The sequence below is a fragment of the Thunnus maccoyii genome, chromosome 5 (genome assembly GCF_910596095.1).
Source record: "Thunnus maccoyii chromosome 5, fThuMac1.1, whole genome shotgun sequence".
NCBI lineage: Eukaryota > Metazoa > Chordata > Actinopteri > Scombriformes > Scombridae > Thunnus > Thunnus maccoyii.
In genome coordinates, this window is record NC_056537.1 from 24,080,563 (window position 1) to 24,104,324 (window position 23,762).

Sequence of the window (23,762 nt, forward strand, 5' to 3'; positions counted from 1 at the left end):
GAAATGTTGCTGTTATGGTTTCTGACACCCAGGTACTTTTATGGAACAAGAACGAGAAGAAAAAATAAAATAAAAATAATAATAATAATAATCCTGGCAGATACAATAGGGTTCCAGCAGCTTTGCTGCTTGGACCCCTGATAATCAATTTAAGTGCTCTCTCCTCTGCTGCGACTCTGACATTCTGCTCTCTGACATTTCTGATGTTCCTCCTCCTTTCTAGATATTTAATCATTTTCTCTCTCTGTCCTTCTCTGACATTTGTCAGACTGTTCCTTCCTGTGTCTGTATGGAGACACAGGACAAAACAAGGACAAGTGCAAGCAAAGGGCAAGAGAGAAGAGAATAAAAGGGCCAACAAAGAGGAGAAACCAGAGAGAGACAGAGTATGCTACAGGCTTCAGTATCCATATTCATTCATGCTCTATGACACCAGGCAGATGCTCATTCCCATGAATGCAGTGTTTTTCAGGGGCAGTCATGACACACTGACTGGGGGTGAGGAGCTAATTTTAACGACCTCCCCACCCCTGATGTAAATATATCACAGCACATCATGCAGAAAGCTTTGGAGCATGAGGCTGCATGTGTGAGGCTCAGACAAGCTGGAGGCAGAGAGGGAGCGGGAGAGTTGAGGAAGAAAAGACAGGGACAGAATGACTGGCAGGGCTGAACAGACTACAGCTACCATCATCTTCCATCATGCTGGCACGTTTTAAAAAGCAAGAGTGAGAAATGTTTGGGGGGAAAAAGCGAGAGAAAGAAAATACTACATGGATGATGAGACTCTAAGATGGTGGGAGAAGCTGACACAGCTGCGATTTGCTTGCAGCGTCACAATGCCACAGATGTTATTTGCTTTTCTGTTTTGCTTTCATGCTTTCTGGCCACACCTGCTCGATCGAACATGAGGGTAAAACCTGGTGCTGGAGCCATCGCACAAGTCCACTCAGGGGTGCCACCAGCACACGGGAGACAACACAGAACACAGATAAAGAGTACAGCCACTGCACCTTAACACCTTCCACTACAGTCGCACGTTTCACAGCAAAGACACACACAGAGAAAGGGTCAGATTGAGTATCTCACAACAGGAGGCTGGAAGAGAGAAGTGCTGTGTCATATCTGGTTGCTGAGAGAAGCCAAGACACAGAACACCAGGGAGAAGAGCAAGGTCTGGAGTTTTTACCACCGATGCAATGTTTGAATTATATAAAAGCACAAGGGATAAGAATGAAATGCAGGGAATTTGTAGTCATTCAAATCATTTATGTGATCACATCAATCCGACACAATTTCAGTCACGTTGTAAATGCTCATGTCATATCATAATTGATGTGACAGCAGCGATTGCACAGTAACACATTTCAAAAATAAAACATGAAACTCCACTCATCCTTATAAAAACCAAACCAGGCTGCGCTGGTCGTTTCATCACCATGAAAATAGGGCCCTTATTATAACAGGGGCTGTTCCTCAGCAAATAAACACAACAGGAAAGGGGAAATGATACTCCACCTTTATCATTACCAGTATACACACACAAACACATTTTAATCAGGCTGAAATCAGTGAAGCGCTGACTGCATTATTCCCAATCATCTCCAAATGTAATCAAGCTGCTGTTTTCCAGTTGTCATGGCGACGGTCGTGTGACATCTCACCTTCTTCATCCTCTTCGGTCCTGACGGCCTCTCTGGAGTACATGGCCCTCCGCAGGTTTTTCCTCTCCAGATCTGTCATACTGGCCACCGCCTCCTGGAAGAGAGATGATGAAAAAAACATTTTATTCTCACCAGGACACTAAAGACTACAATCTGTTGCCATATTACGCAAAAACCCAGGCAATCAAACTTTAATTCCAGGCAGCACTAGATAGTTTGCGCAGGTACTGAATAAAAAGGTCTTAAATTACCAAAAGCAAAGGCTATTAAAAGCTGATTTGAAGTCATTAAGGATTAATCAGCAATTTGAGTGTTCAGTCATGAATCACCTTCTCAAACTCCTGGTCCTCTCTGTGCATCAGGGTTTTCCACTGTTCAAACAGCTCAGGCTCAGAGTTCGAGATGTCCTTCAGAGTCCCTTCAGTCTGGATGGTGCCGTCCTTCATAGCAATAATCTGATAACAAACATAAACACAGACACAAAGAAAAGGAACAAATGCAATCTTTTGTATTAGGAGAGAATGGAAATCAATCTTTATGTGCTCTGGGATCCTCCTGAGATAAACTGCATCCCAGATGAGACAAGAAAGTGTTTATATCGTAAAGAATATAACAGCTTTACAAATGGACAATTACTTTGACTGTTAAAGAGTTAAAAGGTGTGTAACTCTACAGTTTATTCAGCTGGTCGTACCCAGTCTGCGTGTGGTAGGTACTGAAGTTTGTGTGTGACCAACACCACCGTCCTCTTCTCCTCTCTCAGGAGCTTGAGGATGCCGTCCTGCATCAGGTGGTCACTCAGGTGGATGTCTAAGGCAGAGAATGGGTCATCCTAAAAAAAGATATGAACAGACTTTAATGTTTTTTTAAAAGTGTAAGGGGAGGAGACAAGAATACAAAAAACAAGTATGAGTTAAAGATTATTAAACATATGTATATCTATTTTTCATTGAGGCTTTGATTCAAGTCTGTCCATTCAGACAAAAATACATACAGAATCACAGTTTTCACCCTAATAATCTAATGATCTCTTAATCTTCATGAATTACTTGATATCGTCATGCAAATTGTGCGTCAATTTCTCCAAATGTAATATTTTTGAAGACCTCCTCATACTGATCTTCCACTCTTTAGAAATCCAACATTTAAGGATAGTCTTTCTCTGTATATATATAGCAATAATCCTGTCAGTTTTGCATTATGTTTTGTATTTTTGTATTTCAGCTGCTGAATGGCATCTAAAGGGTGATCACTCTAAATCAAAACCATTCAAATTGACCACTTCATCTTTCACTTCCCTCCAAAATTTCCAAAACATGTATAACATTATTATAAAGTATAAAGTTGCATTTAGCTCCTCAGCCCTGCAGTTGAGCTTAAGAAAGCATGTTGCTATTTTTGACACGTAGGAAGGCATCAGAAATAGAATCACATTTGCGTCTTCAGCCGAAGCGTCAGTTGCACAGCTTCACTGTGAATACTGATACAGATAACTAAATGTGCAATCCACTCACTAAAGTCATTCTTTTGATCAAAGATGTCCGTGCACAGACTCACCAGAAAGACCACGCTGGTCTGCTGGTACAAGGCTCTGGCCACACTGATACGCTGTTTCTGTCCACCTGAGAGGATGATGCCCTGCACCAGACGGGGTGTAAAGAAAACATTACTACAAGCTCCCACTACAAAGATGAATGACTAACATCAGTATATCCATAATTGTGTGTGGCACCCGCCCTCAGAGTAACAAAGGAGACCACGGTTTATTTCCTGCATTACTGGTGCATGAAGAAATCCAACATGACAGTGCTCTGGCTGAACACACACACGCACACACACACACATCAAATCCTCACTGCCCAGTAACAATGACAAATGATCCTGCAATACGGTGAGCCACAGTACTAGCTATGGTCAAATTGGAAAAAATAAAAGGGCCACAGAGGAATTCAAGGAAAATCCTAAACTGTACTGTGATACTGACCCGCTCACCGATCTCTGTCTGGTCCCCCTGTGGAAGGATGTCGATGTCAGGCTGAAGCGAGCAGGCCTCAATGACAGCTTTGTATCTGGCGGGCACAAAACAAGAGACAGAAAACTAAATTAATTTGACTGATCCATCATCTTAAATTTTCTGTAATTGTACGCTCAAGGTTCTGAGCATCGATTGGCTGATATGTTTGCAGTAGACCCATAAAAGTCTCTGAGCACAACCATGAGGACTGAAAATGAAAAGAGGTTTTTTATGAATATTATTACACAGGAAAATGCAACATCTAAACATGGCTGCTGGTATAATTTGTACCACAGTGCATCAGATCAGAGTAAATATTCATCATCTGCTTTAAAGCAGCTAAAACACCAGTGTGCCATGAACTGACATCTTTCCCATTCTGTCTCACTTTTAGCTTTGCAAATGTGCTCACACAAGCTAATAACTGACACAGCGACCAACACGGACAGGTACAACAGACACACAGCATTTTTTTTGACACTTTGGTCCATGAAATCTCAACAGTTATGGGATGGATTGATATGATTTTTTTCTGCAGAGATTTATGGTTCCCAGAAGATGAAGCCCACTGACTTGTGATCCCCTGACTTTTCTTCTGGTGAAATAACTCATCAAGTATCAGCTGGATTGGTATGAAAGTTTGGTTTTATTCATAATGAGCATTATAGCCTGACAGAGCCAGCAGTATGGCTGTGGGCTCTTAGTGTTTGAAAACACCTAAGGCTGCAGCCCTGTGAACCCATTTGCATTATAAACCTGAGAAAGGACAGCCGCACAGTGTGGGCAAATCTTTATTTTATAGAACATCTCCACAGCAACAAAGCACAACAGTCCATTAGACTCAGAGAGTGCTTGATCGTTACCATAAATGCAAGCAACTGACCTTTCAGAGAGACCATTTGTTGCGAGGAGAATAATGACTGTGTGTAATTGTGTTTGAGTGTATGTCAGTAAAAGACAATATGTGTGTGTGTTTTGATTGTGCCCTAGGAGATGAAACCAGCATGTTGTTGTGTCACGAGTGACTGAAGCTGTAAACGCATTGCACAGAGACACTACACGGAGGAAACTGCACACATTCAGAGAAGAGACAAATCCTGGCTCAAGATGTCTCAGTGTCAAAACCGATTATTTGAAAAGTCACAAACTGGCTCCTTTTACTGGACTCAAACTGCTGACTTAATTAGACATCAACACGTCCAATTTAACCCAGTGGCCTCAGGGAGAAAGAAGGTAATTGTCTCTGTTCTGGCTTCGCAGCTGACAACACGTTGATTATTCTGTTATATTACTAAAAGAGAACATTCAACTAATTTTACTGTGGTACTGAGTTCAATACACTTCAATAATTAATGTACACACTGCAGCTCATACATACTGGTTACTAATACAAGTGAGCAGTCTGATTTTTTTCTGTCTGTGTTGTAAACATCTACATACCTAGAAACCCAGAGACATCTAAAAAGTTTATTGAAAACAACTTGGTCAGAATACATCTTTGACCAATCAATCACCTGCTACACACAGTTGACAGTTTACAGAAAGACCACTGAGAGAGAAAACAATTAAAGGGGACGTATCGTGCACACTTCCAGGTCCATATTTACATTCTGGAGCTCTACTGGAATATCTTTGTATGATTCACAGTTTGAAAGACTCTTTATTTATCTTATACTGGCTCTTTACGCAGCTCCTCAGTTCAGCCTCTGTCTGAAACAGCCCGTTTTAGCTCCTGTCTTTTTAAGCCCCAACTCCTAATGAGCCCACTCTGTTCTGATTGATTAGCTGCTGGAAGCTGCCTGGCTGCTCGGCAGACTTTCAGCAGTGTGTCACAGTATGACTCTGTCCCTTGGTTGCTATTTTCCTCCGATCCAGCAGAGAACTCAGACTCTCTCCCTGTTATATTAAGACTGGACTATGGTGGAGAAGGCTGATTTGAGTTTTTACTCTAAAAGACTATCTGGCATGATATTAAGTTGCCTTTATTAGTTAGTCTGTCTTTGTTTTTATTTCAGTCTGCTTCATCTGTGTACCTGCACTCCTCCCCAGCTTGTTTTTCCTCCACACCTGCCTTGCATCAAGCCTGTTAGCCCTGCCCTGCTCTCAGTGTTTTTCTCCAGCCTGCTCTTCCCTTCACACCTTCCCTGTATCAGTTTCATCAGCCCTGCCTTGCTCCCTGTGTTTCGTCACCTTACACTGGGCTCCCTCCTGAGCTTCTCCACCCATCTCCCCACGTGCACCTCATCTCCTCATTAGTTCAATTAGTTTTTAAGTCCTAGTCTTCTGTTCAGTCTTTGTTGGATCCTTTGTTCTGGTCTGTTCAGTTTGATCTGCTCATGCTGTATTCTGTTTTGGCATATGTGAACAATCTGACATCATCACGAGGAGGAAGTAGAGGTAACTTTGTAGACAGAGCGACCGAGCAGGCTGAGGCCTGGCCTTTTGACTTCAGGGAGCATTTTTATGTTCACCTCAAGTTTTGGACCTTTGACTATGTTTAACGTAGACATCTGACACCATAACAGTATATAAATGACAGAAAATCACAAAAAGCATGAACCCTTTAAGAAAAGGTGTCTGTAAGCAGCTCTTAATTCAGCATTGATTAAACTTAGCTACAATGTTTATGTGCTCTAAGCACTTTGCTCATTTTTGTGTGTGCATGATGAATTAAAAGTATTTCTGGTTGGGAGACCCTGGTGGCCACGACTATAAATCTCAGCGTCACCAGACCGAGTAGGTCAAGGACCTGTGTTACACGTTAAGCCCCTTGTCTCTCATCTAATTTCCATTTTCATCATTCATGCTCATCTCTCTACTGTCAACCCGCTAATAAAGACATACGATTCCAAAGAAACCCATTAAAGAACTATCTCTGGTTACGTCACATCGGTTTCCACTACTTGCAGCACACTCTCATTGACCTACCCAACACTGGCACCCATGGAGAAGTGCAGCAGGGTTTCAACCTAAACAGATGTGAACGTCATACTATCAGTTTTTTAAACCACTCAGAGCAGGTACATGAGCTTACCTTGGTTTGATCATGGGCATCTCAAATGTGATGTTCTCCACCACGGTGGCGTTCAACAGCCAGGGCTTCTGGGAAGCGTAGGCCACAGCGCCTCTCTTCCTACCAGAGGTGGAAAATGCAAGCAGAAGTGTCAAACAAACACAATAATGTTCTTTGTATGTTGCAAGTTGTTATTGTTTCACACATGTGGGTTAAGGTTCAACCTCTGGACCACAGTGACTCTTCAGCCTCTGAAGCTGATGATGCATAAAAATAACTCCAGTCCATAAAGAACTGGTCCAGGTGTAGTAAGTAAGTAAGCCAATATGCAGCTGAGGGTCGGGGGCTAATATGTGAGCTGAGGAAATGTCTTGCTCTCTGTCGTTCTGCTCTGCCGATCTGCCGATAATGGTGATTCGTTTCCATGGAGACCACCAGGTGAATGGCATGCTGTTTTGAGAGCTCACCTGATATCTCCGTCACTCGCTGCATCTCTGTCCGTGGGACTGCAGAGAAAATATCAAACACACCAAAACATTAGATAAGCAATACTGTCTATCTGACAATCACCAACTCCACCTTGTTCCTGTAATAATTAACAGAAAACAAACATACACACACTAACCCTAATACTCTCCCCTCACTATGGCAACCACGTCACTGCTCAGAAACCCAAACACAAACAGGCCAACCACTGCCCTACATGAACCAGTCTATCATTAGCTGTGATCTTATCCTGCCTAAAAATATCGCCCCCACCCCACCCCAGTTTTTCTTCCTGTAATTTGCTGATATGGAAATAAGCATCAACTGTTCTGGACACTGACGCATTCAGTTCTCAGAGGATCTGATTCCTCAGGCTGAGATTAGTACGTCAACACAGGGTCTGAGGCTGTTGAGATGTTTGTTGCTGTTCGCTGGTATCTTGTTCATTTAGTGTATGTCTCTCACTGTGAACTGTACAGGCAGGCAGGCTGTTTGGAATGAGAAAAGAAGGGATGTTGCCACATACCTGCACACACACTAAACTTTCTAAAAATGTTTTATATACTGTATCTCTAGCATCAAAATGTTGGAGAAACTTGCAGACTTATCAAATGTAGGGAAAAACAGATCTGAATTTCTGTTTTATAGTGAGGTGCTGGTGCTTAAACTATGTAGTAAATAATTAAATGGACTGCTGAGGCCATCTGGAAGTGCAATGAAAAAAAAAAAATGAAAAAAAAAAAAAAAAAAAAAAAATATATATATATATATATATATATATATATATATATATATATGTATGTATGTATGTATGTATGTATGTATGTATATGTGTATATGTATATATGTATATATATATATATGAAAGGTTCACGATGTTGAGTTGATTCTTTCCATCTCCATCTTTATTGGCTGATAAAGTTTAGAGCAAACCCATTTCAGCCTGAGGGGAGACTAAGGTTACTCAGGTGACACTTGCACCATGTGGCATCCTTCCTTCCTGTCTATCCCTGATCTTGACTGAAGGTGTTTCCCACCAATGACAGATGCAGGGCAAAGAGACATGGTGAGCTAAAAAAAAAAAATTAACATTAAGACACCTCGATGCAGAATTACTAGATCTGTAAATACTCAAGTCACCAGAAAAAAATCCTCATGAGCTGAGGATTTGTTTCTAGATTACAGTAATGTTGATGTAGTTGAATAATTAAATAATTTATTGTGAGTGATGATCAACATCAGTTTGGAGAGTGGGCTTCAATGCTATGTGGCCAAGACTGTTAGAGAAATACTGTACATTATGTTTGCTTTTATTGTTTTTATCCTCTGTCATACTTCAGTTTTATAAATAACATGGTTGTGTTTTATGTCATTTATTGTTTTGATTTGGGATTTTTGTCTTCCCATTTCCTGTAGAAATAACTCTTACTGTGTTGTTCTTTACATTGTGAATCAGGTTGTTTTTGCATGTTATTTATTTATTGTTCTATGAAATAAAACCAACCCTGATGAGATTAATATGTGAACAGTGCTATTTTATATAAAAATCTGAGCCCTGAAATGGCTCTGATAAGTAACATGACATTATTAGTGGGGTGATGTACTTTGGAAAACATTTTAAATAAATGCTTCTTAAATGGACATTACGTAGTAGAGCAGTGAGTTTTAGTATTTTGTTCACAATGCACATTGTTCATTTTCTCAACTAGACCGTAAAAACGAACATATAATAATAATAACTCTATTTCTATAGCACCTAATACAAGTAAATAAGATCCAAACATAAAATATAAACAAGATAAATATTTACAACAAATACCATCAGTTAAGAAAAAAGCCATAAGATAAAAGTGAGTTTTAAGAAGAGATGTAAAAGATGACACTGAGGCTGCCTGCCTGAGATCTCCCAGCAGGGAGTTCCACAGCTGAGAGACCCGAACAGTGAAGACCCAGTCCCCTTTAGTGACAAGTCCAGATTTTACCATTAGCAGGGCCCTGCTGGTATAGGCAGGAGCCTGACCATTCAAGACTTTAAAAACCAGCAGCAAAATCTTAAAATCAATTCTAAAACTCACAGGTAACCAATGACGGACAGCAAGGGTTGGTGTAATGTGGTTGCTTCTCTTAGTATGTGTTAAAAACCTGGTGTTTTGTATCGACTGCAGTGTGTCATACATGTGTTATTGAGCAGACATTTCTTGTATCTGCAAAAACACTCAAACCCGTTAACATTATGATATTTATAGACACACAGAGCCAAGAAAAGTTCTGTCAATGACTGGCTAGACAGGAACAGGGACATCAGCCAGTGGCAAGAGACCAGCTGTCAAATAGTCGGATGTACTGTTGCCAACAACAGGGCCACGTGGATTATTGTGTATATGTGTGTGTGTGTGTGTGTATATATATATATATATATATATATATATATATATATATATATATATATATATATATGTATGTATGTGTGTGTGTATTTCCAGAGTGATAGATAGTGAATGACAAAGCCAGCTGAGTTACAAATAGAAACCATGATCCACAGTGTGCTGGAATAACACCACTATTTGTGTACGCTAAACCAGTGACAATTATGACCTGTCAGCGTGGCTTTATTTATAATGGGGGTTTATGATATCCACTATTGTTTCAACAGCACTGAGAAAAAAGAGTCAAATATCTTTCCTCAGCAAAAATAGTGCACAGTACACAGTATTTGTGGTTTGAAACTGTTCCTGTGATCCAATCTGGAAATATTTATAGATTTTTCTCCTCTGGAGGTTGCAATTGTTTTCTTGCAATACTTACCTTTCATCTCCCTCAGACTCCAGGGTAGGCAGGCTGTAAAAAATAGAGGGCAAATATTAGTGGAGGTGTTCCTACTGTAAGAAACCTGTGATTGATTGTTTCATTTGCAGGATTAATGCAATTCATTAAAGGTTATTAAAAAAATACAGCGAAAACCCCCAGAGGACGAGAGACATTTTTGAAATCTGGTTATTTAAATTGTAAAGACCTGAAAACACATAAAGTATAATATAAACATAAATAAAGTTTTTTGAGACTGATTTAATGCCTCAAAGTGTACACACACACACACATAGATACATGCATACATACACACACATACACATATACATACACATCCTAAACCCAAAAATCATTAAGATCTGATTGGCTGTTCGTGGCTTTGCACATGCTCAGTAGAGGCAGCGGTGTATTTTTAGGTTTGACAAGTTGACACCTCTCACATTCGTCCTGCGAAGGTGACTCCTATCACGTCTGAGCACAACCAGAGAGCGAGGGCTGATTTACACCAGTTTTGCTGCAGTAGCTTTCAGATGGCAGCCGTTACAGCAGAGAGCACAGCTGTTAGGAACTGACTGACTGACATTTAAGAAGTTCTGACATGCCACACACACATACATGTAAACACCGCTGTTACTGGCTGTGTAAAATAAGAACAAGAAGTAGAAATGAACAGTGACAGCAACTCTATTCAGGAGGTGTAAAGCTGAATTTAAGATGCATAGATACCAGCAACAGAGAGTTTGAGAATAAACAAACAAAATGTATTTTGAGCTGGCTGCTAAACACACTTTACATGTTTGTATTTACAACAGAAATGCCACATATTTATGATAAATATTCATTTTTTGTTAAATCGAAAAAATTTACTTTTTGGGTGGCAAATTACAAAACAGGCTAATAATACTAACAATATAAATTTGTTAGTTAGTGGTAAAATAACAATCTATTAAAATAACAATAAAAAAGGAAAACAAGAGCACCGATCAGCTGACAATGATCTTATAAAAAAAGAAAGAGAAAATTAAACAATATTAAATAATTACATTTCATTGATTAAATGTGTCCATATCTGTGTATCACTATATTTCAGTGAAGACTGGACATGTCTGGTTTTGCTCAAAGGAAGGTGAAGATGGTCAACCTTTCTGATTATTATTAGAATGAATTCAAGCATTAAGTTTGAAAAAGTTTATAAAAAGGTGACGGGAGGAAAAAATGGCAAGAGCATATTACATATGCTTCTAACATAGTACATAAAGTTCTTATGTCACAGCTTACATCTGTGTTAAAGGCATTTCACACAACATGTAAAACAAACATTATCACATGTCAATTATGAGGGTTAAACTGAACAATTTCTAACAACAAACAGTGAAAACACCCCATCAAAAGATTATCTCATCGGAGCTGATCTCCTAATGACACTTGAAAGACATTGAAGCCTGAACGGACAGCTGATTGTCTTCATCCTGCTGCCAGGAGGTGATGACTCACAGCTTTCATCTCCGACTGGACCACTGAGGGCTATTTCCTCTTCACGCCAATCAACAACTTTAAGGACTCAGTGTTATTTTAGATGGAATTCATGAGAAAGTCTAATCATCAAAGCCTTCTCACAGTTTGTAACTGTCTTTAATAAACTTAAACGCCCATCATTAAACTTAAAGTCTCACTAATGATGACGGAGAGTAATGATGCGTGTACATTGTGATGACCACGCCTGATAATGACACACTGTCTGCCCTCAGACTGAAAATGCCTTCTTATTAACATTTTATTCTCTTTTATTGTTCTTCAGATCAATAATTAAAACCAGTCTACAGACAATGTACATTATTGATCCCCAACAGTAAAGAGCTCTTTCATACTCTAGTTGTCGGCCAGTTGATGTGTTGCAGTTAATTACTTTAGCAGGTAAGGTTGAGGTCACGACCTCGCCCTCCAACTGGCGTTGCTGCCCAGTTTTGAGACTCTGGACTTCACTGTACATAAGATATCCAGCCTGCACTGTTTCAACTGGATATTGAGGTCAAGATACAAATAGTCATCTGCTTAATGACTGAGAATCTCAGACGCTCCCTGCTCTGTGCCATATTTGGATTGGGAGAGCAGCGAGGGAGGAGGACAACAGGAGCCAGAGGGAGCAGGTGGGTGAGGAAGAGTGTAGGGGGCTGGGGGTCCCACCGATGGAAATGACAGGTTGTGTATGTGAAGTACGGTGTCACTGGGTCACCCACCCAGGAAAGATGCCGTCCTTCATGACCTGTAATTCTTCCCACTAATAGGTTTTAATTAATCGAAATCTCATCAGACTTTATTAAAAGACAGCGACTGACACAGTGAAGAGAAAGCATAAAGCATGACTCGTTCCTGATGGTGCTGCTGTATTAACATGGTATTGACTACTTCCTGTAATAACTTACTGCTGTACAGCTCAATGAAAAGCAAATCCAATCCAAATGCAGCCAGAAGTGGACGTGACAGTATGCTGATGAGAAAACAGTCACCAAAAATGAGATTAAAAATGTATTCTTAATCTGCGAACCAGTAGTTGACAGAACATTGGACCTTGTGGTGAGATTATCTTGTCAACTACTGGTTCAAATGACAAAAACTAACTTTCAGTCTTGACTTTTAAGCTGACATAGACAAGAAGTCCTGAGACTGCCAAGTGAGAAAAATGGAAATTCCATAAAAACTGGGCCAAGGATGATTATTTAATATGATCAAAAGCTCCAGAACAACTGCTAAATGACCTTTCTGGTCAGTAACCATTGCCTCAGAATCACCATCAAACAAGTCGGTGAGGCTGTGTTCATAAATCTGACAAGCTTGCACGCTCGCTCTTCTGATTAGTCATGCTGTTTACTCCTGCCAGGGACACGCTGTTCTGGTTTTCTCACTTGTCACTTTTCTTATCTCAGTGTCTGCTGCTTTTTCTGAGGAGGTTTTACTGAGATCCCAGCTGAATCCAACACACGCTGTTCAGAATTAATTTGGGGGAAAACTCTCAAAAAGCAGACCGTTCCCCTCCCAGATACAACTGTCTGACCATGTGTGGCTATAAATGTTCCTGACTGAAACACAGCACAAAAATAACACCAACAAACATGGTGGAAACATACGGACAAACTGCTCTGAATGTGTGTCTAAATACTTCAGGAGAGCTCCTTAGTGTCTGCCTGGGACACATGATAAGTGAGAGGGGTCAACACCCGGAAGGGGGTAAAATCCAACCCAATATCAGAGGGAGCACCGCCCTGGCAACGAGACAGAAGGAGGAACTGTGTGTGTGCGTGTGTGCGTGTGTGTGTGTGTGTGTGGGGCACTGTGACAATCAAGTAGGGGGACTGATAGCATTGCTATCCTGGGTATCCTGGATATTCAGATGCATCAGATACAGGCTAATGATGCCCAGAATTAATTCGGCAAGATTCGAGGATTCAGTTTCAGCTGTGCTATTTGAAAATGTGCTCTGCTTTTCTAGATCCACTGGGTTTACTTTTACTGAAGGTTATAATTGGTCACCCACATTCTCCAGCAAGATTAATACTTTCTCAGAAGGACTCAAGAGGTTACAAAAAGCAGTAAAAAAGATTTGTGCTGGTCTGACTGCGTACCAGACTGGACAGTTTTAAAACTAAACACAAACCATCAGAGCAGAGAAATTACATCGTACAAAAATCCAAGCACACGATCACTAAAATGTACTGAACCACCGACATGTCTGTCTGTGACTCTACATCTCAGAAATTATATATTTTTAACGCAAAGTGATATGAAATTACAGTGAGATTTTTACAATGTTAACTACTGCAAGGACATTACCTTACCAAAACGTCATACAATAAGTGCATTCAACCTGCGTACGAACAAGAACTCGATGTTTTCAAAAACTTAAAACTGCTGTTTAGACTAATATGTGACATGCTTATGAACCATAGTCAAAGTTTGCATATGTCTATAGGTTGTGACTCAATCAACCAAATAGAGATTTTATTTTTCATCAAATTATTTGAATCATATTTAGAGGGTTTAGAGGTACAACATGTCCAGTAATTCACAAGAAAAAAACTAAGTGTAGAGGAACAAATAGAGCAAATTTTATGGAGCAAAAAAATTGTTTTTCCTGCTTTTTTATCCTGTTAATCATCCCATGAGAGTTATCTTTTGGCCCCTTGGTGGTCTCGACCCTCTGGATGTTTCCATCTGGCTTTAAAGCAAGTGAGATGTTAGTAATTGCTTGTCTACTGTATGTGCAGTCTGTTGGGATGTGACACATTTTTTCTCAGTGGTGCAATGAACTAATCTTCATGTTCATCCAACTATGAAAAATAAAATCTGCAATATCAGCTCTATTTCACTGACCTACAAATCCATTTATGTTATATTGCTGTGTCATGGTAAGTGAGAATGTGCAGGGCAGATTTTGATGATAATTACATCGCCCTGTCAGGGGTGTAGAATTTATCACTGCACGAAAACACATAAATAAAAGCATCCAACAGTCCCTGGCAGACCAATTACCTGAAATGTTTAAAAAGCTCGAGTCGGACCGCTGCACAGCTGAGGATGAGGGAGGGAAACATGCCGTGATATCGACCAGAGTGGTCCGCATCTCCACAGGGAGCAATTCACTTCCAATTAACCTTTCACCTTTGGATTCAATTTCATTACAAGAATGAACTGTGTAACATACAGTACACAGGTTTCCCTGAGGGCACATGTATCACATTGTTTTCTAATTGAATGGATGTGGTTATAATCAGGACAAACAATGAATAGCTGCATAATTATTTTGTGCAGCTGTGTAACAATCAGAAAAAAAGGACAATAACTTCTGTTCATCAGCCTTTGTTTCCTTAGTTTCTGTCATCATACCATCAAATAGGAAGGAGAAGAAGAAGAAGAAATACTTCATTAATCTCGAGGGATATTTAATTGTCGCAACAGCACTGTCCAGCACATGCATCACATGCAACAATAGAATAAAATTAAATACATAGTTAAATAGTAAAATAGAAAAGGTTATTATTATACATTGTGCAGTAATTATGTATGCAGTATATAATAAAATGAGAGTAGCGAGATAGATCAAAAATAATTATCCATTGTGCAATGATTAAATACATAGTATATAATGAAATATGATAAGAGAAGAATTATTATTATTATTATTATTATATGATGTGCAATGTGCATTAGAAACATTCTCATTATACATTGTGCAGAGCAATAATAGTAGTTAGTGTAATTCCTTACCAGTTAAATCTGATAAAAACATTCAGTAACAATACTTCACTGTAGTATTTGATGAAATTTAAAAACTAGAACCGCCAAGGGTAATTTTTACTCCCCTGGTGTTTTCAAATACATGTAACCCTGTTAGATTAAAACCCCTACATCTCTCAGTTCATTACTTTTCCTAAAATGGGTTTATAAATCATCTAGTGAATTATGGGGAGTGTGGGATAAAAAGAAAAAAATATCATCATTTATGCACGAAGCACTGAGGGGTCACTTTTACCCCTCATAGAAACTGCTATATAATGCTGTGCTCAACATTTGTGTCACATCTGGTTGCACACTGTGAAAGTCTAAAGCGAGTGTGCCGATTGTGAGTATGTGTGTGTGTGTGTGTGTGTGTGTGTGTGTGTGTGTGTGTGTGTGTGTGTGTGTGTGAAAGAGAGAGAGAGAGAGTGAGAAACCGCTCCGTTTCTTTATTCCCAGTATAAAACAACACATTATACGAAATTCATATTCTCACTCTACAATAATAAAATTATTTAAAAGTGTCAATTATTTAGTTGTAGCCTACAGTTAACTGATGAATTTTAAAATGTATTTGACTTTTCCAATCTGTAACGAAATAGCCTAAAGCAACTGTAAAATTAACAAACCCCATGAACTGAATTTTAAATTGTTATTTTGCCAAGTTTTACTTATTATTTTGAAAAAATAGATGAAAATGAACAACTTAACTGCTTCAAGAAAGGACATCTATGTGTTTGCTAACGCTGTTGTGGCAGTGGGTAAAAACAACCCCTGCAGCGGTTCTGGTGTTAAACCAGAGTTAATTGGCACAGACAGATTTTTGCAAACAGCAAATAATCAGTGAACCTATAACTGACCTGTTCCAGGTGACTGTTCCCGATATTCTCTGCATCTCTCCCAGTGCTGCCAGCAACAGAGAGGATTTTCCACAACCCACCTGGCCCACAATCATAGTCAGCTTACCTGACAGATGTGATATTGAAGAGAGTCAGTCAGTAAACAAGTCAACAACAGACAGAAATTTGATAAGGAAACATGTTAGGAGAGGAAATGAGGAGGCAGATTGTACATTCACACAGCCTAATGCTCACCAAACGGTATCTTGATGTCCACATTAGCGAGTGTTGGTGGTCCGTCGGTCCAGGTGAAATAACCGCAAGTTATCTGAGGAGCAGATATAGCACAAGTCACTCTTTAATAATCAATTAGTTAACATGTTGTCTCCCAAAAACTATGCAGATTTATGGTTGGACAATGAGAGGGAAGTTCCTCATTTTATGCAAGAGAGAAAGAAGAACCGATGCTATCAATTGGCCTCCATGATATGACTGATGTACAGAGAATTAATTAAGCTGACAAATCACTGGAATTCCCAAAATCCATGAAGGAACCGATTATGTAATCTTTGAAGATGCTGCTAATCAGAGACAAGATATATCATGCTGCGGTAGTGTTCAAGATACTTTGATTGATATATTCTCCATTTGTCAACTTCCCCTGTTGCATTATTGGAGTCAAAAACATGACTTACAGAACACTACGTCTGCATCTCTATAGTAAAAGCAACACAACAAAAGAATAAACAGTTTTTTGTCCATTATGTAAAGAAATCTTTAAAGGTCATAACTGCTACACGGCTTGTCTGATTGTGACAAAACCGGGAGGGAAAATGTATTTTCCCCCATTTTGACCAGTCAGTGTAATTTGTGCTAACTGACCTTTAAGAAAAAGTAAAATGTTCAAAATTCATTTTGAAGGCCACACTGACTGCCCACCGTTACTTCAACTTTGATCAAACTTTGAGTGTTAATTTATCTGCTTACTGGCTGTGCAAAAGTTACATTTGAATCACTTGCAGTCTGGAGGCAAATTTACTGTTGCCTTTTGCTTTTAGTTTTCTGATACGTACACTTCTCTCCTTTTATCTCTCACCTTGATACAGATGTCTTGATCCACATCCTGGGAGGGTCCATCACCCTCATGGTCCCCCTGTGAGTCGTAGTTGTTCCAGTCGTCCCTCGGGGGGCGCTTCCGGTTCACCACCTTCAGGGGCTGGAAGAGACGGGACCAAAAGGAGGAGGAAGACGTAGGGAAAGGTTTAGAGGATGACTAGAGGAGGGTTGTGTAACATCCAGCACAAAGGACAAAATGGTAATGATGAATACAGGAGGACGACAAGGTGGAGGAGAAAAAAACAACAACATTCAAAGCAAAGTGAGAGAGCCTGGATGCACCAGCAAGCGAGTTGCCCAGAACCGTTGTTGCCTAAAAACAAGCCAAAACAGAAAAATGTTTGCGTGGGTTTATATTTGTACATGTACTTACCACAGCCTGGTATCTATTTTGGTTGTGATTGCTGGAGCCAGAGGTTAACATTGCTCTCGGCTCCTGTTCTTCTCCAATCTCATCACTCGAGAAAAACTCGCTGAGCTTCTGAACACTGCAAATAATACAGAGAACAAAGAAACAAGAGTCAGGTCACTAATGATGAGAAATTTAATTAAATCTGAACAATAAATCAAGAGATTGCTCGAAACCATGCTGATGCAATCAACTATTACAGCAGACACACCTGCACTGATTATAGACCTTAAAGTAGCTCACTTTAACTCTTGCAAAGACAACAGCATCCTTACTGTTTACTGCCGCATCGTTCATCCAGTGAGGCAGACTGGAAAATCAATTGAACATGGTTCACTAGGAATGAGCTTTATTTTCACTTCCCCTCTTTCACACATACTCACATATCTCTACATCTCCAAATTACAATGGCTTATCTTCTATTTCCCAAATGAGAACACATGTTTCCCTCTGCTCATGCAGGCAATCCGAATCTAATTACTAAAATCTCTCAGCTGGGACAAATTTCCTTGATTTGTTTCATTTATGTTATATGAGTCTCATGAATTAAGACATATATGTCAGAGATTTGCAGGTAGGATGGCACAGTGAACATGGTCTGTAAGATCAACTACACTGTAATAGTGACAACAGTATGATAAGTGTCCCTATTTTCACAAGATCGCCATAAACTGGATTATGAGAAGAGAGTAGCTCATGAAAAATGTAAAGTTTCAGTCTGATGCCTATGCAACAACATATGAAGACTCTCAAAAAGAAATAAAATAAAAATAGGTTTGTTGCTGCATTGATTTTGCTCTATACATAACAATATAATGTAGTTGTTACCTTTTTTACCAATTCTATTCTCCACAATTTCTCACATTAAAGTGTGAAGATAAAGTGAGGTGCTGAATCCACATTAGGTTTTTTTTATGGTGTCTGAAAAAGTGTGTCACTTCACACAGTCCCAAAGCAGGCATCTCAAATGATCACAAGCAGCTTCTAAAATAGAAAGTCCACTCTACTTTAAATAAGGTGCTTACACCAGCACCAAACTGAATAGAAAATGTGTAATTTATGATGTGCAATCTAAGGCAATTCTGCAGCAGTTAGTTTCATCACTCCACCCACTTCCGACAGAGATGATGGGATATTAAATGACATGCTCTCATTGCCAGGACAGGCTTAAGGAAAAGACTTCTGCCTCATTGGTTTTATAAGACATCCATTCAAGACTGCTTTAATCTTTTAAGCAGTAGTTCATGATGCTAATGACCCTGCGTGTAGAGATTATCCATCTAGATGAAGTACCTAACCACTTCAGGCAAAGCAGTGAGTTTGTTTATCACAGAACAGCCAAATGGTTAAAACCTGTGTCTTAATCACCCTGTATATATTCTATAAAAAATAGAAGAGTACCTCTATAAATATTAAAACTCCATATAATATGAAAAGCAGGACATACGTGACTAGAAGGGTGACAGGATGGAGGATTTTTGTGCAAGATTAATAACTGAGGGGGAAGATCTGTAGCTCTGCAGCAGGCTAATCACAACAGATGTCCCAGCTGCCAAACTAATTGTTAAACTAATTGCTGAGATAAATAAATACAATTATTGTCACAGACCAGTGTACTAAAAAGACAGAGAAGTGAAGCCTTTTGTCATGTGAACACAGGCTAATCCAATAATGCAACTGATCCATCTAACTGTAGGTTAGTTGTTTCAGTCCAAACTCATCTTCCCCATTACTATTTTTTTCCTCACCAATAAACACTCAGTCACAAGACAAACAAACCAGTGCTACCTAGTCTATCTATAGATTAAGAAATGAAGCGTAGCGTTAGTTCAGGCAGAGCACTGAAGACACACTTGTATTGGCTGATTATTATTGGCTGTTTCTAATGTGCTTCACAAGCATTGGCTCATTCACAGCTGTGTCACTGGTGACATCCAATCATATTCATGCAGGGAGAACGCTGCGGACAGTACATTCATGACAACGCTTCTCCTCTAAATCTAACTGTATAACAACATGCTATAAATCCTTGACGTGTCAATGAAACTGTGTTCTTTGTAATTTATGAAAAAATCTACATGCATATGATGATCTGAATTTACACTCAAATGTCTGAATATTTTTTAGTTCCTCACCTAACAAGAGCTTTGACAGTGGAGCGCACCACGCTGGAGAGCAGGAAGAGGGGGGTGACCAGGATGTGAAAGAGGGACAGAGAGGCAAAGGCCACAGCTGGGGACAGGTCAGCGTCCTCAGAGATGTGGACGTGAACCACGAACGTCTGCAGGATAAGAGGAGGAACAGAATGATGGAAGTTAGTCTAAACAGCATGGATTTAGGGATGGTACAAACTCATGACCTGTTCAAAACAAAAAAAAATCCATCAAAGATAAACAGATTCATTCTTTGGCTGTCAGCATCAACGTGTTATCGAACTTGAGCTGTCGGATCAAGGCTGAGGAGCAAGATCAAATTATATCAAAGATGAATCATTTGTCTACATTTGTCCTGTATAGTTGTCCCTCTCCTTGATATCTGTCTGACTTTTGTAATTTGTCACCACTCAACTCTACAACCATGAAGGACTTCTATAAATACAGACAGGATTTAATGTGGTGCTGTCAGTGAGCCATCCACTGTGTCTCTGTGCAATGTCACAAACATCTTCAGAGTCAGACTGTACTGTCTCTCTGTCCTTCACACTGAGGGAAGTGAACAGGATTCACTCAGCTGAGTAGTTGTTGGCTATGCTTATAACTAGACAACAATAAACACACACGTATTGAATCTTTAACTTTTAGGTGAATTAATGGAAGAGGGGGCTGCAGCCAATTCAGTGGTCTGTCCACTGACCATGGTCACTAACACGGATCACTGGTTATCATTGGTCACTGGTGCGGTTATACCTAGATAGTAATCAGTACAGTACGGTGCAACAATAAGATTATAGGCATAATCAATAAATCGATAATTGAGTATATTTAATAGACAAAGGATTACAATCTCTGACATTTATTTGGCTAACAGCATTGCCAACAGAAGGTGGAGAGGGAGGAGAAGGTGGATCAGGACCACAGAGACCATTCCACTGACCACTCATTAACTGGTCTGGCCCACTAGATTCAGTGCCCCCCACTGGTAGCAACCAGTGATCCATGTCAGCGACAATAGTCAGTGGACAGACAACTGAATTGGCTACAACATTGGCTGCAGATTAATGGGAGAACTGGATTTACACTCACCGTCAGTACAGCTGCGATGGGAATAGCTGCATTCATGAAAACTGAAAAAGACAACATAAAAATACAGGATTGTGTGAGACACTGGAGGATTTTTTAAACAAACAATGTTATGTGGAGAATAACTATTTCTGGCTGGTGTGTGGATTTTTGTGAAGATCCTCACAAAAATAAGTAGTTTACTCATCTCAACTAAAGTTGTTTCACAACAACTCTTCCAAACCAATTCGACCAAAGTCAAAAATACATGGCTGGTGTGACTGCAAGTAAATAAAAAGTAATCACAACATCCTGGTTGGCTGAATGTTGTTAGAACATTTGTCGCAAACAATGCCTCCTTCTATTTCCTGTCACTCTCGGTTGTTTATACAGTAATACAGCAAATTCAAACTGTCATGGTAAAAACAAGGTTGTTATTGCATGTTACTTGATGTTAAGTTACACTTTGTTTCTAATACTGTCAAGGAGAAAATTGTTATTTTTCTCTCGTCCTTAATCTGCAATTATTGATTTTAGACTGGACACCATGGATTGGAGCCATGCAGACTGAAGCCTCTGTCGTTGTGAGGACGTGGAAGGAGTTAAGGAGGACAATCTGCAGAGAGCAAATAAGTATTGAGTGACCATAAAGAGCAATGGAAGTACAATAACATCTCTAATGTCTAAAACATAAGTTATCTTTACACCCAGTTATTTTTATACTTATGTATTGACTCACATATGTTGACTGGAAATGGAAAGTTTCAATAAGATTGAAATTGCAATAGAAACACGTGTAAAGTACATAATGATCTCTGGGATTTTTTTCCCTTACCATTTCAAAAGTTCAAATGTCAAGAGTGCAAAGAGTGACTTACTGGATATGGATGTGTAAATAGCGAAAGCCTGCAGGCTGGTGAGCTCTTTGCCCCTGGTCTCCTCCACGCTGTCACAGAAGATGCCTTCCCAGGCATACAGCTTCAGCAGCTTGATGCCCCGCAGCAGCTCATTGGTCTTCTTTAGACGCTCACTGGAGTATTCCTGAGAGCAGAGGGGGAGACTTTGATTATACAACTGTAACAGATGAGTAAAGAAGACCTGACAGATCAAGGAGAGATGTATTAAAAGAGGCGCAGCCAGGGGGCGACACAAGCGTAATCACTGGATAGTCTATCTGGGTTCAATTGCCAATACAAACATCAAAGCCATCAAAGCAAAGTGTTTTTCTTGGTATAAAATCGTGCTTCACAGTATTGCAGACTCAAGGAAACAGTATTATTACATTTGACTGGTCTTATTGAATTATTTAATGAACAATAGCCTTGTAGCAGTGGGCGGCAGTGGACAGCCCTGAGGCAGAATGAGCACATCTTGTGTGACTGAAAACATTTTGCTGTTTTACCTGGATAAATCACAGCTGTTATTCTCCAAGGAGATATCTAAGAGTGTGTGTGTGTGTATCTGAGATAGAGAGGAGCATGCGACATCATTACATCCACTTCATTACCAATATTGACCCTCACTGTTTGTCAAGTTCTGCATGGTCTGACAGGTCAGAGCCCACACAATGAAGAACATATTTACATTTCATTTTACCACCTGAAAACACTGGTGGGAACCAAGCACTCTGGTATAAACTAGTCTTTATTGATCAGTCTCTAAAATTTGAGGTTCATACTCGGTTACAATAGGTGGAACAAGACTATGGGCCCATTTTGTGAATTTTTTGTGCTTGCATCTGTTCAAACAAACCCACTTGTGCCATGGTGGATGGAGGGACGCAGCTGAAGTTGTGCTTATTCTGAAAAGGTGGCACAGTGCAACTTTGGTTCTCATTTCAACATGAAATTGTGCTTGACTCCTCCTGCTTGGATGCTAGATGAAAAGTCAGGGGATTATTAGAGCTATCAAAATTCGTGCCTTGGGACAAATGAATGTCTGAACCAAATTTCACGGTACTCCATTCCATAGCTGTCAAAATCTTTCACTCTGAAACAGAAAAATCGCCCTGCTAGCACTAGATAAACAGTCAAATATCACCAAAATCATTAGGATATATTTATCAAATTGTGGTATCAGCATACCAAATGTTGTGCTGGTTCATTAAGTAGATGTCAAAATATATCACTGGTTGAGATACATTTTTGACCTACTCTGGCACTAAATGAAACGTCAGGGGATCAGCAAAGTCATTAGGATTAAAAAACAGGAGCACTCAGCAGGACTACTTATAAATGTAAAAGCACCCATGACGATACTCACCAAAGTGCTCTTTTGTGTTTGGGACAGCTTTGTGGCCACAAAATATTGGACAGGAGCTAACACAGCAATGACAGTTGCTCCAATCAAGGCACTCATTCCCAAGAGGTAGTAGAGTAGGATCACTCCCACAATGATCTGAGAGAGGGACACACAGAGAGAGAAAGGACCGGATATCAACCTTGTGGAGAGAAAACACAGGAATATGAGACTTCCAAAGAAGCAGGCTTCAGTCACAACACTCAATGCTACCAGCTGACCTTATAACAAGACTAAAGGTCTACAACCAGGCTAGTGGCTCCCTGAGGCTTTACTAAGACACAGTAGTGTTTTGAGATACATGCTAATATCTGCATGCTAACATATAGTCACAATGAAGATGCTAACATGGTGACACTAAGAACATTGCCATGTTCATCTTAGTTTAGCGTTTTAGCATGGTAATATTCTCTAGTTAGCACTAAACAAAAGTACAGCTGTGGCTTTTTTTTGCATGTACTTAGTTATAAACCAAAGTATTGGACAAATTAAAATGATGACCTAATGATGGGGACATGGATGTCTGCACTGAGGGTCATGGTAATCCATCCAATAGTTATTGAGACATTTCACTCAAAACCACATACAAACTCTTGGTACCAATAGACAAAAAGTCAGGGGATCAG

The 23,762-nt window shown here is 39.7% G+C and overlaps 1 protein-coding gene across 1 annotated transcript in view; it reads right to left on the bottom strand.

Moving 5' to 3' along the window:
* The window catches only part of abcc8 (ATP-binding cassette, sub-family C (CFTR/MRP), member 8), a 62,823-nt gene that overhangs the window by 14,080 nt on the left and 24,981 nt on the right, over window positions 1-23,762 (bottom strand). Inside the window, exons 10-25 of the mRNA XM_042411404.1 lie at window positions 23,101-23,235; window positions 21,717-21,879; window positions 20,863-20,903; window positions 19,756-19,901; window positions 17,585-17,699; window positions 17,192-17,311; window positions 16,351-16,423; window positions 16,117-16,222; window positions 9,983-10,015; window positions 7,159-7,197; window positions 6,713-6,811; window positions 3,649-3,733; window positions 3,222-3,302; window positions 2,359-2,496; window positions 1,994-2,119; window positions 1,665-1,758 (exon numbers count right to left, since the gene is read on the bottom strand). Of these exons, the coding sequence (XP_042267338.1) occupies window positions 1,665-1,758; window positions 1,994-2,119; window positions 2,359-2,496; window positions 3,222-3,302; window positions 3,649-3,733; window positions 6,713-6,811; window positions 7,159-7,197; window positions 9,983-10,015; window positions 16,117-16,222; window positions 16,351-16,423; window positions 17,192-17,311; window positions 17,585-17,699; window positions 19,756-19,901; window positions 20,863-20,903; window positions 21,717-21,879; window positions 23,101-23,235 (1,594 nt within the window). The remainder of the gene's footprint in view (window positions 1-1,664; window positions 1,759-1,993; window positions 2,120-2,358; window positions 2,497-3,221; window positions 3,303-3,648; window positions 3,734-6,712; window positions 6,812-7,158; window positions 7,198-9,982; window positions 10,016-16,116; window positions 16,223-16,350; window positions 16,424-17,191; window positions 17,312-17,584; window positions 17,700-19,755; window positions 19,902-20,862; window positions 20,904-21,716; window positions 21,880-23,100; window positions 23,236-23,762) is intronic.